Source organism: Periplaneta americana, chromosome 8, assembly GCF_040183065.1.
Source record: "Periplaneta americana isolate PAMFEO1 chromosome 8, P.americana_PAMFEO1_priV1, whole genome shotgun sequence".
Classification (NCBI taxonomy): Eukaryota; Metazoa; Arthropoda; class Insecta; order Blattodea; family Blattidae; genus Periplaneta; species Periplaneta americana.
Window position 1 is genome coordinate 134,810,283 of NC_091124.1, and position 19,967 is coordinate 134,830,249.

Consider the following 19,967-nt stretch of genomic DNA (forward strand, 5'->3'; position numbering starts at 1 on the left):
AGTTGCTTGAGTTAGCCATGCATAACAGATAAAGCAGAATATGTGACTATGGTACTGTACTTTTCAAATGGAAAACGAATTACACAACAGCCAATGGACACTAATATTAGTGGAACCTTACTGCTTCATGCATAAAGAATGTCTACTGCTTTTACTTCGCTTCTTTTGATTGAACATCATTTGTTGCGAGGCTCTTAATGACAAACTGCTTGTTATTTGAAAAGTGCAGTATCCAGTTTGGGGTTATAGGATGGAACCTGTAAATGCTTTTGAAATGGTGAAGACATTAAATCTCAACATATATTTCAGAAACCGAATTATTCTTCACAACCCAACTGTGAGCATCTACAATCTCATAACAAACATATGATGCTATTGTTTGTAGTGGCTAAATAATTTGTCTCCAATGACAGGTATTTGCCGTTTACGTGATTTGTTGTTCTTTCTGCCTTTACGAACTTGCTAAATGTTACTGAATAAAAAGATAAAAGAAAACAAAAGTGAATATGTGTAAACATAGAAAACTGAACATATGAGGTTGTTTCCTAGGGAGTAATGCAATCATATATGAAATGATTAAGTATGATACAGAAACACAGTGTACATAGAAATTCATTTTTGTGACAAATTTTGTAGATCTAAGCAAGATCATATACTGTGCAGCAAGAAGACAACACAAGATGGTATCTCAGTTGTAGTTTCCAAAGAAACTTAATATAGAACTATTACCTCTGGTGGAATTGTGGCTGGCAAAATGTTTCCATTCATTGCATTTCCTTTATGGCAGAGAGTATAGAAGGTGGTTGATTATAATTCCGTATTTAGAATACAGAATAACACTGTTTTTAAATGTCATTATATAGTCATTATTTAAACATGTACTATATCTTAAATAAAAACGCACAAGATTAGTTAATGGATTTGATTTATGTACTCAATACACAAAAAATGATTATAATTTTTAAGTTCCTACTGAGTAAAACATCACAGATTTAATATGCAAACATAGGAATTAAGACAATTAAAGACAAATTGTTTCCGGAACACACTTTATAATCAAAGTAAAAGGAATGAGATAAAAATAAAACATTCACTTATACTCCTATTTATGTATCTAATCTTCATTCCTCCATTTTTCAACAGCTTCTCGCCTTGCATCAGGTACTAACTGACTTCGCATTCCACCCAACACATTGGACGTTGCTTCTGTTGCCAGAATTATAGGTTTCACAACTGTGGGTGGGATCTGACGCAGCACACCTCCCACAGCTCCCGACATGCCTTTCTGCTCATGTTCTTCACTTGCAACACGCATAATGGTCTGTGCTGTTTCACCAATTCCCTGAATGCACATAAAGTATCATCATTACTTCAATGAGTTTTTTTTATCTGTTTAATGTAATATAAATTTGGTTTTTGAAAAATGGTTTACAAGGAGAGGAGCAACAGAAAGCTGCGATTTCTTTTGTGGATAATCATTAGACATTCATAATACAGAATATACATTGACCAGCAAAAAAAAGTGAATTACTTCCTACAAATTGAATCACCACCAATAAACTACTCATTTAGAGGCGACATAGTAATCAGCAGATAGCACACAGCAGACAACACGAGACAGCAGAATGGGACGGTCTGAGGAACTCATGAACTTTCAACGGTCAAGTGGTTGAGTGGTACTTGTGTAAGAAGTCTGTGCTCGAGATTTCCACTCTCCCAGGCATTCCTAGGTCCACTGTTAGCGATGTTACAGTGAAGTGAAAACGTGAAGGAATGTGTACAACCCAAAAGCATGCAGGGTGGCCTCCCATGACTTCCAGAGACTGTCGAGTGTTGAGAGTCTATTGCCACCATGATACAAGAATTCCGAATTGCATCAGAATCTACTCTGAACACCATGACTGTTCAGCACAAGGTGTGTAAACTTGGTTTCCATGGCCGAGCAGCTGCCCATAAGCCACACACTACACAGGCAAATGCCAAATGCCATCTTGCATGATGTAAGGAGCGTCGAAACTGGACCTTAGAACAGTGGAAAACCATTGTGTGGAGTAATAAATTACGTAGGTATACAATGTGACGATCCGATGGTAGGATGTAGGTGTAGCGAATGGCTGGTGAATGACATCTACCAGCCTTTATAGTGCCGACTGTAAAATTCGGGAGTGGTGGAATCACCATTGTGTCTTTCAACATGACTGAGCACCCGTTCATACTGTAGGGCTTGTGGGGGAGTGGTTTGACGACAGCGTCGTACTAATGGACTTTATTGCGCACAGTCCTGATTTGTATCCAATAGAACATCTCTGTGATGTCGTGCTAGACTACATCGACACCTCTTCTCATGTTGGCGCTCAGGTAGGAATGGGCTGCCATTCCTCAGGAAACCTTTCGCCAACTGATTGAAAGTATGCCTGCGAGAATGAAGGCTGTCATGAAGGCTAAGGGTGGGCCAACATCGTATTGACTGCCACTTATTTGTAATGTTCTCAGCATGATCGGTCTGTCTGTCTGTTGTTGGACAATAACTTAATTTAGGTCAAAATTACATAAATTCTTACTTAACAAATTAATTACTGATTAATATTTATTACATATAATGAAACTAACATTTGTCCATTCTTATTATCATTAATTTCTCTAAATAGATTTACAAAACCTCTAATGGCAATTACATTAATATTCTCATTATAGAAATATTTTTCAGATTTATATATATATATATATATATATATATATATATATACATATTTTTTTTTCTCCCTGTAACATAGTTCTAGTAAGCTTATATTAAATTAATTTTCATCATTTTACTAGCTATCTCAAATTAATTATAAGTGATTGAATTAAATTAGCTCATAAATTAAGTTACTATTTTATCTTATACGTTTATCTAAACTTAAATAAATATGTAGTCTACTAGTCGTTAAAACTTAACTGAAGAATATTGCTGGAGAACCTTTTAAGTGTAGTGTAAATATTCGTAATTTAAATATGTATTGTATTGATTAAGGCTGGTTGAGTGGAAGAGAAGGCCTTATGGCCTTAACTCTGCCAGCGAAAATAAAACATTATTATTATTATTATTATTATTATTATTATTATTATTATTATTACCTACCTACCTACAAACCCATTCACCCACCCACCTACCCACCCATCCACCCAGTTGCTATGACAACAGATGTTATTGTGCATGGTTAAATGTAGAGCACTATTTTTAACTGCTCTAAAGCATGTTTACTAAACCTGAGCAGCGATCGTGGATAAAAATGAGGTAGCCCATAGTAGAACTGCATGCCAATGTCATTAAGAGTTACTTGAAGCTTGTGGCAATGATGCACTACCATATCGGACAGTTGCAAGATGGTTATCTGCATTTCATATGGGTCAGAATGAAACGGCAAATGTGGCTCGAACAGGTTGCCTGTCCATTTGTGACGAACAAGTGGAGTTAGTGCGAGGTCTCCTTGCTGCTGACCATCGCTGGACTGTACGAGAATTATCCATCGAGGTTGGACTTGGCACATCCTGAAGAAAACCTCCACATGAGAAAAATTGCAGCACGCTGGGTTCCTCATAACCTAACAGAAGCACAGAAGTAGCACCAATACGCAATAGCTCAACTTCACCTACAGAGATATCACAATGATGGGGATGTATCCCTGCAACGTATTGTTGCCACTGACGAGATGTGGGCATGGGCATATGAGCTTGAACTAAAGTATCAGTATAATGAATGACACCACAAAGAATCACCACGTCCAAAAAATGTGCGATATGAACCCTGTAGAGTGACAATCATGCTGATAGTGGCATATAATAGTGAAGGTGTTATCATTAGCCATGCCATACCTCAAGACCAAAATGCCAATGCAGCAACATTTTCTCGAACACAACCTACGTCCAGCTATGCAGCACAAATGTCCACATTTCCTGAGAGACAATCCGCCTTTCATCTTGCATGATAATGCTCGTCATGTCGCAGGAGCAATGGCTGAATTGCTACAGAGATGGGATTGGGAAATATTGAAACATCCTCTGTGTTCCCTGACATGAGTCCTTGTGACTATGACTTGTTTCCACGATTGAAAGAACCACTTAGAGGCAACAGGTTTCCAGATATTGCATCAGTGCTTCATGCAGTAGGGCAACCCCTCAGAGAGATCAACAGAAATAATCTTGCTAATGACATTTAACGATTACCATGGATTTGACAAAAGATACAGGAACACGCAAGTGATCGATTATATTGAAGACATGTAAATGTATTTTCCATGTAAGTTCAATACTATGTTCGTACTGTCTATGTTGTCATTACTTTATTGACAATCCTCGTATATGGACTAGCAAACTTAATAAATACTCCGAGCGCCTAAGTTTTAATTGTTTCACTGATTGTGAATTTAATGAGCAATGATAAAAGACGAATTTCTGATATCTTACAGTGAGCTGCAGTCTGTTGGTTAGTTGGTGTGTCTCTCTCTTTTTCCAAACATGTGTCACTGTTTCTTAATGTAACAATTCAAGAAGTTTCTGTATCCTTAAGGCTTATTTTTTATATTAGCCTACCTGCTATGGACATTTACATGGACAGTTTGAAGGGAGGTTTCGACATGAGCTCATTATTACTTCCCTGATAAGTTCCAGTTACCAACAAAATCGTTACTAGCAAGACTGACAGTACTCACCTCCTTGACTAGCATGTAGGCATTGGCCATGCCTTCTCTGATGTCTGCAGGCTGATTATAACGTCGCCGTCTGCCTTTAGGACCAGGAATTCTGCGACGGACACTTGGACCAGGGGATACCATATCATACGCCATTTCTGCAGTGCTCTGCAATTTGAACATTGATTCAAAATACTTGTAAAGCAAAAGTGGTTATACCAGGAAATTTAACCCTCCATTGCACAAATATGCAGACTGGCTGTGTGGATGTCATGACAAAAATGCCTTTTTTATGTTGTACATGTTTAGTTATAAATGCTAGTAATCCTGCATTGACATAAAATATCTTGGTGAAAAAGTTAAAAAAACATAAACTGAGTCGAAAATATATAAACACCTCAAAATCTGTGCTTCAGTGGCTGGTCATGATAATATCTTTGAAAAATATTGGAGTGCAAGAGGTCAAATGACTTCATTGTCAAACGCCTGGCATTAGAAAACAACAACATAAATGCTGGGTAAGATGTCAGTTAAACAGCAAATACAGATTACAAATAAAACAATTTAATGAAGAGGTGTCAAAAAATTGCTACATTCTTAGTAACTAATAGAGTGCATAAAATTTTGCGGAAAATTTGAGTTCACGTTGCGGGGACATGATGAAGTAGACTTATCTGAGAATCCTGGCATTTTGCGCGACTTCGTTAATTTATGTTGTTGTTTTCTAATGCCAGGCATTTGACAATGAAGTCATTTGACTTCTTGCACTCCAATATTTTTCAAAGATATTATCATGACCAACCAGTGAAGCACAGATTTTGAGGTGTTCCGAATCCATTTCTTGGTTTGAGTTGCACAATGGACAGTTAGGGGACTGATATATTCCAATTCCATACAGGTGTTTGGCCAAATAATCATGGCCTGTTGCCAATCTAAATGCAGCTACAGACGATTTGCGTGGTAAATCGGGAATTAACTGTGGATTTTGATGCAGAGAGTTCCATTTTTTCCCTTGCGATTGTGTTATCAAATTTTGTTTGTTGAAGTCTAAGTATGTAGATTTAATAAATCTTTTCACAGAGTAATACATAGATTTAGTAACAGGTCTGTAAGTAGCAGTGCTGCCCTTCTTTGCTAAAGCATCCGCATTCTCATTTCCCAGGATTCCACAATGGGATGGTATCCATTGGGATACAATTCTTTTATTGAGTGATATTAATTGAGAGAGCATTTTAGTTATTTCTGCTGTTTGAGATGAAGGTGTGTGTTTAGAGACTATTGATAGAATAGCTGCTTTGGAGTCTGACAATATAACTGCATTCCTAAATTTATTGATGTGGCATAGAAGATTCCTGAGACTTTCCCTTATTGCAATGATTTCACCATCAAAACTTGTTGTTCCATATCCAAGAGATCTATAAAGTGAGAAGAGACAGCACGTAACACCTGCACTGGCACCTTGTTCTCTGGAGATCAAGGATCCGTCGGTGTATAAATGAAGCCAGTTTTGTGGAGGGTACCTAATATTAATTGTCTCTAAAGACAACTGTTTCAATATTTCAGTGTTTTCGTTAATTTATGACTGAGCTTGACAGTACCTTAAAGCAACTTATTGAAAACACAAACAATCGAGTTTTTCTGGGACTTCTAAGTCTATACACAATGAATTGTTAGATTCTATCAATTTTGTGTTTTTAAAGTTCATTTGCGAAGAAATATCTGATTATCTAGCAATCGAGGTAGCTGAAAGCCGGACTGTGCTACATTATTACAACTAGTGTTGTTGTTCGGTACGAGTTATGTGGTCAAATACATGAAAGGTTTATCACACAGCCGAGGGAATTACGAATGCTATATTGAGTTAGATAAACTAGAAATAAATAAATCTCCTAACAAACTGATTGCCCAGAGCTATGAAAGACCCCTGTCATGAGCGGTAGGCACGTTGGTGTCCAGGCAAAAATTTGTACAGTTTACAACAATGCTAATTTTATAACTTATGTGCACCAATTGTATTTGATAGCAGAATGTTGTGTGACTCAAAATAAGCAAGTAAAAATATTCTTCAATAATACTGAAGGATTCTATTCATTTTTTTCTAAATTGGCCGTCCTTGATGAGGTAGTTAAAAAACGTATACGGTAACTAAGAATGCTGCGAATAAGGTGGAATTTTAAAGAAAGATGCATTAACATGGCATTTGTGTACAGAAACGAGATTTATGATTGTATAAAAGTTATTGTCGATGATGAAACCAGTGACTATTCAACAAGGAAAGCGATTGGTCTCCAAAGCATTTTAAAGGATCAGAATTTTTCGTTAGGGCTACAAATTTTTTGCATTCTGTTTACTGAACTACAACACAGGAAAATTGTAGTGTTAAAGACATCAGGCAAAGACAAAATGGCGGCCAGTCAGATTGCGTGTACTTGTGCTTACAGGAATAATCGTAATATTGAAGGTAATCAAGATCATCAGTGTACGTCTTGTGCATTCTTACAATTGGAATTGTGTAAAGTTTCCGCTGAATTGAAGACTGCGTGGGAAATTATACGGATTCTCCAAGAAAATGCAAACCAAATAGCTACCAACCAAGCCCACACAATGGCGCCTAGGCATAATGTTTCCACTGTTGAAACTTGGTCTCAACCTGATCGAAAAAGAGGTAGAAATATTCGCACCAGCCTTGTGGAAAATATACCCACAAGTAATAGATTTACTCCTCTACAATACGATGAACGGCATCAGATGAGTGAAGAAGGGAAAAAAGTTGATGGAGAAGGAAGTAGGCCAATAGCAGCGAAAGCAGTGAAGCAAACCAGTTCCAGTAGGCCTAATTTTAGCACACGTAAAAAACATAAAATACTGGTAATAGGTGATAGTCATGCCAGAGGGTGTGCATCTGAGCTAAGGTTACATGTGAATGAATATACGGAAGTGAGTGGTTTAGTAAAGCCTGGTATGTGCCTGGACGTTATAACAACTTCTGCAAAAGAAGAGATGAAGAAAATGACCAAAAAAGACACGGTAGTGATCTGGGGAGGTTCCAATGATATAGCCAGGAACAACACAGACAATGGACTACGTCATCTACAACAATTTGTGGAAAGAAATGACCAAACCAATATCATAGTAATGAACGCTCTACATAGACATGACCTTCCTACAACATCATGTGTCAACAGTGAGGTTGTAAATTTCAATAGGAAACTGAAAAAGAGACTAAAAGTGTACAATCATGTAAAGGTAAATGAGATAGACTTTAATAGAGACAATTTCACTAGACATGGCTTACATTTGAACGGTAAAGGAAAGGAGGCAGCAGTGAGAAAAATAGCAGCGATATTACATAGCAAGTTAATACTCCCGAGTATCCCCATTGCTCTTCAGTGGAATGACGATCAGTCCCAGGGATTGGATCGGCCAAATGATGAGACCTGCACGAGAGCTTCTTCGCGATCTAGTAAAGCACCTGCTCGTCTTCAGGATTCTTTATGTCCAAGTTTATCCCGGAAGAAGAGACAAAGGAGTCTGTCAGAGGAGAAGCTGTCGTCACCTGGACTGGATTTGAATTTGGGGGAATTGGAACTACCTCTTCAATGGAAGTCCGACTCGATGGTAGATAATGAAGAAAATCGATGCCTCCAAGAAAGTCTTCAGAGCCCGGAAGCGGCAACTAGATCCTCGGCTCGACTTGTGAAGACGCCTGCCCATCTACGTGATTTTTTATACCAGGGCCACTCACGGAGATTGGAACCACAGACCTAAATAGTGCATGTAAACTTAGCTCTTTCTCATTTGCTGATAAAAAGACTTCTTATAATGCTAACAAAATGGCCTCTGTCACATTAATGCATCAAAATTTTCAGTGCATTAGAAATAAGCTGTATCAATTAGAAATAATCATAAACCATGATTTAAAGAAGTTAGATATCTTATGCTGTACAGAGCACTGGCTAAACACAAAGGAAATAACATACTGTCATATTCCAGATTTCAACCTTTCAAGTTACTTCTGTCGGGACACTTACAAAAATGGAGGAACAGCTATTTTTGTGAGACAACATTTATCACATATAGAAAAAAAGAATACGTATTATCTAAACCAAGACAAAGTATTCGAACATGCTGTGACTGAAATTAGCGGTCAGGATTATAATTTAACTGTACTGTGTGCCTATAGGTCCCCAGATGGCTGTATAAAAACCTTTTTTAGAAAAGTTTGAACTTCTTTTAAATCACCTAAAAAGCAAAAAGAAACAATTAATTTTGTGCGGTGACTTCAACATAGATTTTTTAAATAGTGATGCTACCATAACAGAATTCAGATCGCTAATTCGATCATATAATCTGATAGAAACAATAGACACTCCAACTAGAATAGCCTCTAATTCTAAAACATGCCTAGACCAAATAATTATTGACCATGATTCTTATCCGTTCTCAGTAGGAAATATTGATATGGGTATCGCAGACCACAATGCTATATTCTTAAATATTTATGCATTTGAAAACCCTAAACCAAATAGCATTAAGCCAATTAGGTATAAAAGATCTTTTAATGATGAAAACGTTGAATATTTTAAACGTTTGCTAAGCAAAGAAAATTGGATTGAAGTAACCAACTTAACAGATGTGGATGCGAAAACAAACGAATTTATAAACTCAATAACTCATTATTTTGATGTTGCTTTTCCACTAAAAAAATGTACACTTACAAATAAGCAGTTCAACAATTCAAAAAATTGGATAACGAAGGGGATTGTAACTTCTTGTAGGAGGAAAAAGGAGTTATATAAATTGTGCCAAATTACAAATAGCCTAGATCTTAAATTACATTATAAACGATATACCAGCATATTAAAGAAAGTTATACATGCAGCTAAACTGAAATTCAATGGAGAATTCATTATGAAAGCACAGAACAGAGGTAAAGCTATATGGGAAGTTGTAAAGAAAGAAACTTGTAAAAATACCAAAGTCTCAAATCAAGACTTTTCAATAATACATAATGGTCAAACAATTCAAAATTCCTTCGAAATAGCTGAAATTTTTAATAAATTTTTTGCAAATGTAGCAGACAATCCTAATAACCAGGTAACAGGTAGTCAGGAAACAACCTTACATGGAACAGGAAATGTAATCACCATATTTCTATCTCCCGTGACTGCAGATGAAATTCTCGATATAATAAAAAAACTAAAAAATAATCTTTCCTGTGGACCTGATGACATTCCGGATGGTATTGTAAAGAAATGTGCTGTACTACTAGTAGCTCCACTAGTAAACATCTGCAATTCATCTTTAATTAGTGGTAAATTTCCCGAACAATTCAAATTCGCAAAAGTATGTCCTATATTTAAGAAGGGAGATAAACAAAATATTAACAACTATAGGCCGATATCTCTATTATCTACATTCTCCAAAATCCTTGAAAAAGTTATGTATAATAGATTAGTTCGGTTTTTAGATTGCAATGGTGCACTATCTAATGCTCAATTTGGATTTCAAAAAGGCAAAGGAATTAATAACGCCATATTCACTTTCACGGAATTTATTCTAAATTCAAAAGACAACAAGAATCAAACAGTTGGGCTATTCCTGGACCTGAGCAAAGCATTTGACACAGTTGACCACATGATACTGATCCAGAAACTACAATGGTTTGGCATAAGGGGGTTAGCTAAAAGTTGGTTTGTTTCTTACCTAAGTACAAGGCAACAATTTGTTGAAATAGGCTCAATGAAATCATATCCCACTATCATGAAAAGCAGGGTGCCCCAGGGTTCCATACTTGGCCCAATTCTATTTCTCCTGTATATAAACGACCTTCCCTCAAGGATAACACAAGCTAAAACCGTTCTCTTTGCAGATGACACCAATATTGTTTTCAATGCTCTTGATAAAAATAATTTACAGGAGAAAATAAATGAAACCTCAAGACAACTAGAACAGTGGTTAGCTAGCAATAGACTAAAACTGAATGTCAGTAAAACCGTTTGTATGTATTTCAGTCAGAAACAACTACATGACTCCATTGAAATACTACTTAATAATACTGGAATAAAGGACGTCGATTGTACAAAATTTTTAGGGATATGGATTGACTCCAACCTCACGTGGGAAAGTCATATTCAATTCTTAACTGATAAACTAAGTCGTTTGTGTTATGCTTTCCGTGTCCTAACCAATATAACTCCCAAGGAACTACTTAGAGCGGTTTACTTTGGCTATGTTCACTCTGTATTATCATATGGGATAATTATCTGGGGGTCGTCATCAAAACTTGCACAAGTGTTTAGACTGCAAAAGAGAATATTGAAAATTATAAAGAAAGTACCTATTCGCTCGGATAGTAAAAAAATATTCAAAGAGTTTGATATTTTGCCCCTACCTTGTATTTACATTCTTGAAACAGTCTGTTTCATCCACCAAAATTATGATAGTTTTAAAATAAACTCTGATTATCACAACTACAGCACAAGAACATGCAATAATTTACATTTTAATCATCATAGGTTATCCAAAAGTCTCAATAGCTTATCACATACAGGGATAAGACTTTACAACAAACTCCCTGTTGAAACTAAAGCCCTTAACTATGCTAGATTTAAAAAGTCAGTGAAGCATATTTTACTTTCCCACATGCCTTTTACTGTCAATGAGTATCTTAGTTTAGCACTCCAAATTTAGCTTACAGTCGTTAGTATCTCCTTTTGTGTTTACTGCTGTTCTTTTCTGTCTGATTCATGTCTGGGGTGAGACTGCCCAAGAAGATAAGGAAACCAAGAACCTTGTACAAGTAATGATCTGGAGAAAACTGTGGAGAATTGACTTCATTACTGAATGTGTTGATTGTATATTATTTGTATATTATTGTAGACATCTTGTATGTCGGAATAACATGTATGTAACCGCATATTTATTATGTATTCACTCTGACGATGCCATGAAATCATTGTATTTCCTAAGGCTAATAAACAGGGAAAGGATTTATATGTAAATACATATTTACTTATAAAGCTAATATAATTTATATTTTGCATTATCTTTATGTTTCACAATGTGTAGGGTTGAAAAATCCTACTTTTATTTTCCATATTTTTCCATATTTTAGAGTTTAGTACATATTTTCGTTAATTTCCATATATTTTCCATATTTCATATAAAACAGTCCATATTATATTAGGTTTAACAATAAAACAAAACAAAATTCCATTAACTTTTAAAAATACATTTCAACAATAGAGATTTAAACACATGTTCAGTAATCCCTTTAACATCAGAGTTATTTGAAAATTAGCAGTCCTATCAACAATGGGAAAGTAAGTTACAAAACTGTATTAATTTAATTTAAAATTTTTAACAGACTTCAGTTGTGCAGCTCAACAGTTAAATGCCAGTCAGAGTACACATAGGTTCAGTTTTGTAAATCATACTATAAAGACGGTAAATATGCCAAAAGTACGTCATTCAGTCAATTTAAAATCAAAACTAACAAGTTACATTTCAGAATTTAAAGAAGATGGTTTATCAACTGACAATAAAATATTATTTTGTAATTTGTGTCAGTGTGCAGTATCATCTACACAAAAGTTCCTGGTGCAACAACACATTACAACTAGTAAACATCAGGCCAACAAACAACTAAATTCCAAGCAGAGACAATTGTTTTTAACACAACCAACAACATCGAATGTAAGATCTGAGTTTAACATCGACCTGTGCCGTTCTCTCATCTCTGCTGATATTCCTCTCTACAAACTAAAGAATAAGGTCTTCAGGGAATTCCTTGAAAAATATACTCAACATACAATCCCGGATGAGTCAACACTTAGGAAGACGTATGCTCCATCCATCTACGATGAGACAATACAGAAGATAAGAGATGAAATTAAAGATAGTTCAATTTGGGTTTCCATTGATGAGACTCCCGACAAAGAAGGTAGACTTGTTGGTAATGTAGTTATCGGTTTGTTAAGTGAACAATATTCTGAACGAATTCTTTTACATTGTGATGTTCTAGAAAAGTGCAATAACAAAACTATAGTTAAACTGTTCAACGAAGCTATGGGTATCCTGTGGCCAAAGGGTATTATGTACGATAATGTGTTATTCTTTATTAGCGATGCTGCCCCTTATATGGTCAAAGCTGGACAAGCATTATCTGTTGTATATCCTAAATTGACTCATTTTACTTGTGTGGCGCATGCATTTCATCGTGTGGCAGAAGTGGTCAGAGACAATTTCCCTAAAGTAGATTTGTTGATTTCATCAGTGAAAAAAGTATTTCTCAAAGCTCCCAGTAGAGTTAACATGTTGAAAGAAATGTACCCTGAAATTCCATTGCCACCAAAGCCAATTTTAACTAGATGGGGTACATGGCTAGAAGCAGTTGAATATTATGCCGAACATATAGACTCTATTAACAATGTTCTCCTTGCATTGGACTCTGAAGATGCAGTCTCAATTGATACTGCGAAAACAGTTACCTGTGACATAAGTGTGAAGAATGACTTAGCTCACATTCAGCATACATTTTCATGCATCATAAAAACGCTCAAAAGTCTCCAAAATAGGCACCTTTCACTATCTGAAAGTTTTGAAATTATAAATAGTACTGTGGAACAACTGAATCGTGGTAGAGGTAAAGTTGCAGATGCAGTAAGAGCTAAGGTGGACACTGTACTTTCAAAAAACCCTGGATATGAAGAACTACAAAAGGTTGTTGCTGTGATGAGTGGTGAATCAACAGTGAAGATTAACTTGGACTTATCCCCAGCAGACATTGTGAAATTGAATTATGTACCAGTTACTTCTTGTGACGTCGAACGCTCTTTTAGTCAGTATAAATCTATCCTCAGAGACAATAGAAGAAGATTCACTTTTCAGCACTTGAAAGAAATGTTTGTAACCTATTGTTATGGTAACAGACAATAAAAATTGTGTTTTGTTGAAACTACATTGGAAGATAAGGTACGTCCATTATATTTTTTGTTTAGTTTGATTAAAATGTACTAATATTTAACGTACATAGTCATTTTTTTATAATTTTAAGTCCATATTTAATTCCATATTTTGGTAAAAATCCATATTTAATTCCATATTTTGGTAAAAATAACTACATATATATTTACATATTTCATATATTTTTAGTCCATATAAATCCGTTCCCTGCTAATAAATATCTATCTATCTATCTAAAGCTAAAAAAAAAAAAAAGAAGTTACAGATTTCAAGTCTGCAATCCAATGCATAAAGAATTCTCTTGATCATGAACAATATTAGCATTCATTCATTCATAGTTTTCTGCCCAAGGGCAGGTCTTTCACTGCAAACTCAGCATTCTCCAGTCTTTCCTATTTTTCGCCTTCCTCTTTGTCTCTGCATGACCCATGTAATCGTAATGTCGTCAATCATATGATTGATATCTTCTTCTGCCTCGAACTTTAGTCCTGTTCATCATTTCTTCCACTGCATCCTTCAGGAGACAGTTTCTTCTCAGCCAGTGACTCAATTCCCTTTTCTCTTCCTGATCAGTTTCAGCATAATTCTTTCTTCAACCACTCTTTCCAACACAGTTTCATTTCTTATTCTGTCTGTCCATTTCACACGCTCCATTCTTCTCCATATTCAGGTTTCAAATGCTTCTATTCGCTTCTCTTGACTTTGTCATAATGACCATGTTTCTGCTCCATATAATGTCACATTTCACACTAAGCACTTCACTAGTCTCTTCCTTAGGTCTTTTTCCATAGATCCGCAGACGATGCTCCTTTTTTTTTAATTAAAAGCTTACTTTGTCATTATTACTGGGATATGGATACAGAAGAAGACCTTCACTATGCTCAAATGGAAAACGTGTGCAGTTTGACACTAGCAAAATGAAGTGTGCGACATTATTTTAACAGGGACTGAAGACCATTTTATGTTTAGTGATCATTTATCTGTAGCTACTCTACTGTAGCCTAGTTTCTTTCCTAGACATAAATTACTGTTTCCAGAAACCGAATTTAAATTGGCTGTTCTATTGTTCAGCTTAAATGCAATGGAACTGAGATAGGAATTTACCGTTATCTATGGCAGAAATTATTTTGCAAATGCATCAGGTGCTTCGGCACTTCTTTCTTGCATTTATGAGATCAATATAGATCTCCTTTTACCGAAATCAGTGAAATCCTTACGAATTATTTGCACGATTCCTGTGACTACATTAGAGTGCGAGAGGTGTTTTTCAACTCTCAAGAGAACCAAAATGTCACAAGGAGTACAATGAAGGAAGATAGGCCATGTGTTCTATTGAGAAGGCTCTACTGTCCATTACCGACTTCAATGAACATCTCATCAACCACTTTGCAAAAAAACTTAATCTATAAGCAAATTAATTAGGTAAACTTAATTATTTTGAAATCTAATGTATTTTTATTATGTATTTTTCTGCTAGTATTGTGGATAGAGTGTTAACATATTTTAATTATGAAAGTTGGAAATATGAACAACTGTCCTCCCAATTTTTGAAGCCACAAGCTGCCACTGCATTTAAATAAATATACATTCCTACCAAAGATGATGCACTTACGAGGCATGTCCAGAAAATGACCCCAATCGGCTAAATAAAAAAAAAAAAATTCAAAATTTTTTATTTCTATAGGATTCTACATATCTTAAACTATTTTTATATTTTCCACTATTAATAAGGCACTTGTAATGAGGAACTAGTTTTTGTATTCCTGCTTTATAGAATGATGCAGTCTGTGACGAAAACTACATATTCACAGCTTCACTGACATCATCATCTTCGAAGAAACACTGGCCACTAAGGAGCTTCTTCAGGAACAGGAAGAAATGAAAATCACTTGACACTAAGTCTGGACTGTAGGCAGCATAACCAAATTGTTCCCAGTAAAATGTCTTGATGAGATCTTGAGATTTGGTGGCAATGTGCAGCTGGGCACTATCCTGAAGCATGCCAGGTCTTTTGTTCTGAATCACAAAATGCAGTTTCTTTAGTGTCTCACACAGACGTTTCTGCTGATTGTTGTCTCTCTGAAGCCAAAAATTCACGAAGCAAACACATTGTCTCTTTCAAAAAAAAAAAAAAAAAGCACATGATAAGCTGAAATGGTTTCCTCGACTGTTATCTCTGTTGGTGACGACATGTGCCTCTACTCCATGGACTGCTGCTACAATTCAGAAGTTGCGACACCCATACCTTATCACCAATGGCTCAAGGAATCACCATCACCTTGCTCACTGCATTGTCTGAGAAAGGTCAATGTACTGACAGCCCATTTCCATTTGTGTTCCGTGGTGAGTGACTCTGGCACCCAGCATGAGCATAACTTCCAAAAATTCAGGTGATCAGTCGACCTGGTTGGCCAGTTGGTATAGCACTGGCCTTCTATGCCCAAGGTTGTGGGTTCAATCCCAGGCCAGAGCGATGGCATTTAAGTGTGCTTAAATGCGACAGGCTCATTTCAGCAGATTTACTGGCATGTAAAAGAACTCCTGCGGGACAAAATTCCGGCACATCCGGCGACGCTGAATAACCTCTGCAGTTGCGAGCATCATTAAATAAAACATAACATTTTTCAGGTGATCTGGCAAAATTTCGTGGAGAAGTAACCATGAAATAAGGAAATTGAAGGTAAAATGATGAAATTATGAATCTGTTCTCACAAACTTTCTGTTCTACTGCATAAAGCAAGCTATCACTGATCTTCATGCACATTCTCACGACCTTTATTAAAGTTCCTAACCCATCTCCTTACCTTTGATTAACTTGTGGCATATTTTCCATTCACCTCACAAAGTTGACGATGAATACCTACCAGTTTCACATTTCTTGCATTCAAGAAATAGATAACAGACAGTATTTCACAGGTGGCAGGCTGCTCGATTGTCTTGAACATTTTAAACACACAGATCATCATGATCTGACTGTCTGCATGTGGCATCTGTGGCTTGGCACACGCACAAGCAAAATTATGACTGCAGTAACAATATTTGCAACTGGTATCCACTTTATGGACACGCCTCACAATTCCAACAAATGTGTCAGCTATGCAGACAACCTTTAGTCCGACTGATCAATCAGGACAATTACATATTAGAGCCTACTTTAACGAAAGATATGTAGCTTTCTTAAATACTCTACATGTGAAATAAAGAATCGTCAAAGTGATGGGTTGTCAAATTATTTGTTTATTGATGTTGATAAAATGGTTCTTATTTTAACGAACTATTAGAAAATTGACAGCCTTCAAGTTCATGTTCATCAACAGGCAAAATCTGATGAATTTTGATGAAACTAATTATAAATCATGCAAAAGAAGTGCTCACTTCTCTCTAAAACCTACCTGTATAGCCTGAACAAGCCTGTTGGTGAGTTCGAGAGCAGCCATTGCTGTAGAAGTAGTGAAAGAATTGGCCCCACGCTGCAGCCCTCTCACAATACGTCCATCCTTTTGGTATTGCTCAATAGGAAGCCAGAACAAGTCTCGTATGCCTTGAACTATAGAAAAACAAAGACACATTCATATTTTTTTTATTATTTTCATAGGCAAATAAAGAAAATAGAGATCAAGTGAATTTCATATTTTAAAATACTCTCTCCTGTTAGACTCGTTTTCTTCAAATAAATCAGTAAAAGAGTAAGTCTCATCACTAAGGTGACATATATGACATAACATGGCTAACAAGAAAGACAAGCTAAGGCAGGACGTCACATTCTTAGTCATAAACATGACCTACATTAAATAAGTTTATATATAAATGCATGTTTAACATGAGTTTAATAGAGCAATTCCTTTGTTTTTAGAACTTTCAAGATATATTTATATTAGGCGACTGTCAAGATAGCCATGACTAGACCATGACAATCACGTGACTCTGATTCGTGCCAAAGCCTTGTTGTGAAGTAATAGTTAGTGAACACCAATAAGGCATCACTCATGAGGCACCAGTCCAGAGATAATGGGGAAGGGTGGCCAGTTCCTTTCCTCCTCCACTGTATACATCGCTGATTAGTAACATATTACACTAATCAGACTTCAGATGTACTGTATACAAACAATTGTTCTTCCTCTGTCAAGTGAGATGTAATGCCTGATAATACAGTAAATGTACATATGTCGCTGGCATAATCACCACCAATTGACTCCGATGCTAAATAACCATTGCAGTTGATAAAGTGTAGTAAAATAAACTAATTAAAAAAATACACCCTTTCATTATATGAGGTATCTAGTATCAAAACTGGTCAAGTCACAAAATTTAAGAAAATAAGTTTTAATTATAAACTGAAAGTAGTAGTGTATCTCTGGCTGGTGAAACAAGAATTTGCTACAAAATTGGCCACATCATCATATTACAGATCACTGAATACAGAGCTGTGCAACAAAATGGGCCAAGTGAATTCAAAACCGGCCAAGTTAAGGAGCTACTCAGCATCATCCTGCTGCAATGTTTTTGTTTTGAATCCTATATTGTTGGATTACGCAACATTGTTCCCAAATAAGTAAACAACATATTTGTCTATTCTTGAAATCCTTATATTTCATTTTTGCGATGTTGCCACCAAAAATTCTGAAAGTTTGCATTCTCGACAAACATCTTCCGGAGGTTTGCATTCATTATGTTGTTGTCTAGTGCCTTGCATTTGGCAATGAAGTCATTAGCAGTTGCATTCATTCATTATCTGGAGACGAAATTTGTTATGTAAGAAGGGTCTTTCATTAATTTTCAGGTATTTTGCAGGAAAATTGAACTACAGTTCTACTTGTCTTCAATGGCCAAACTAACAAGTAAGCTTTATTACTTTCATGGTTCACCAACGAATTAACTTTTTGGCTGATGAAATCTTGCCATAGTAAGAACAATTACATTGTAAGAATCATTACTCGAATTTCGACTCATAAATGGCGGAACTCATTTCAATCGTTGATTTGAGTTCCAATGACTATGGTAGATAGCACTATCTACAGATGACCAAGGCGTGACTCAACTCTGTGATCGAAGAAACTGTGCTTCATAGATTACACTTTAGCAATTGCCACTTTTATGTTTCAATAGGTTATACACTAATTTGTATGAAGTTTTTGCCTGAATTGAATAAGTCCGAAGACATACTTTAAGAAAGCCAATCCATGGAGGACAGTCTAGAAGAACTCTATCTACGTATAAGTATCGCAGATCTTTTTGGTCCCTGAAATTCTAAACTCCAAGCTAAGAGCAAGTCACTATCCAACTTATATGTTGTCTCCCAACTAGCTGCAGTTCCCAACTGATATCCATCTGCCAATCACTGTGACATTGGAAGTACACTCATAACTCGTGTAAAGTGACTTATAATGCCAATAAGTAACGAACACAAACTCTAATATGATATAAAGTGTGTGTTTATTGTTAGACATTTTTGCCACTGCATTATCACTACTGTTTTCATTTTAATTTGTTATTATGATGATCTCCATTCTCTCCTCTACCATTGTGGCTTCTACAATAATCTTACTCTTTTTCTCTGAACTTTATGGCTGACAAAAATTATATTTTTCGCCTCTTTATCAGTGTACACTTCTATTTTTCCCAGATTTCTTCCACTTGAACTATAATTCTCTTAAAACACTTCTTAAACTGGAATTCTTCACTGTATGATGGATGATTTCGTGTATTATTGCCGCAGTTTCTTGCTTAACATTTGGCAGGTCTCTGAGCAGCCTCGTGCATAACATTCGGCAGGTCTTTGAAATTTAGTTGTATTATTGTTTTCAATTTCTTATGTTGCCGCTCCAATCACTCGCCTCAATTTCAATGTTGCAACCAATAAGCTGCTTCCATTATAAAATGACACCTACTTGCCTAATCCACTTGGACTAAAACCGAGGTTGCAATGTCTTGTGCTAAGGACGAACATTAAGGTATGTGATTAAAAATTATTATTAAAGAGTTATTATTAAGAGTTAAGTTAAGAATGTCAACGTACTCGTGTATGAAACAACAACTAGAGGGAACCCAAGAGTTGGAGCTTAATCTGAGACGATTCTAACCGGCGTCGGAGTTGTATCCGGTGTGGCTTAGTGGATAAAGCATCAGCACGTAGAGCTGAAAACCCGGGTTCAAATCCCGGCGCAGGAGAGAATTTTTCTCCGTTCCATTACTCTTTCATCGTATGATGACGCAGAATATCTGCATGGAAATATCATATGTACTTCGGTACATTAAAATAATATATATGATATGCGTAAATCACTTCGTGATTTAAGACGGCGCTTATTCCGTCGGATCCCGGCCAACTAG

At 36.1% G+C, this 19,967-nt stretch overlaps 1 protein-coding gene across 2 annotated transcripts in view; it reads right to left on the reverse strand.

Annotated features, from left to right (window-relative positions):
• Positions 1-907: 907 nt before the first annotated feature.
• The window catches only part of Atg2 (Autophagy-related 2), a 326,693-nt gene continuing 307,633 nt past the window's right edge, over positions 908-19,967 (reverse strand). For both annotated transcript variants that reach the window (XM_069833677.1, XM_069833676.1), the window contains exons 35-37: positions 17,030-17,184; positions 4,692-4,838; positions 908-1,342 (exon numbers count right to left, since the gene is read on the reverse strand). In XM_069833677.1, the coding sequence (XP_069689778.1) occupies positions 1,115-1,342; positions 4,692-4,838; positions 17,030-17,184 (530 nt within the window). In that variant the 3' untranslated portion in view covers positions 908-1,114. The remainder of the gene's footprint in view (positions 1,343-4,691; positions 4,839-17,029; positions 17,185-19,967) is intronic.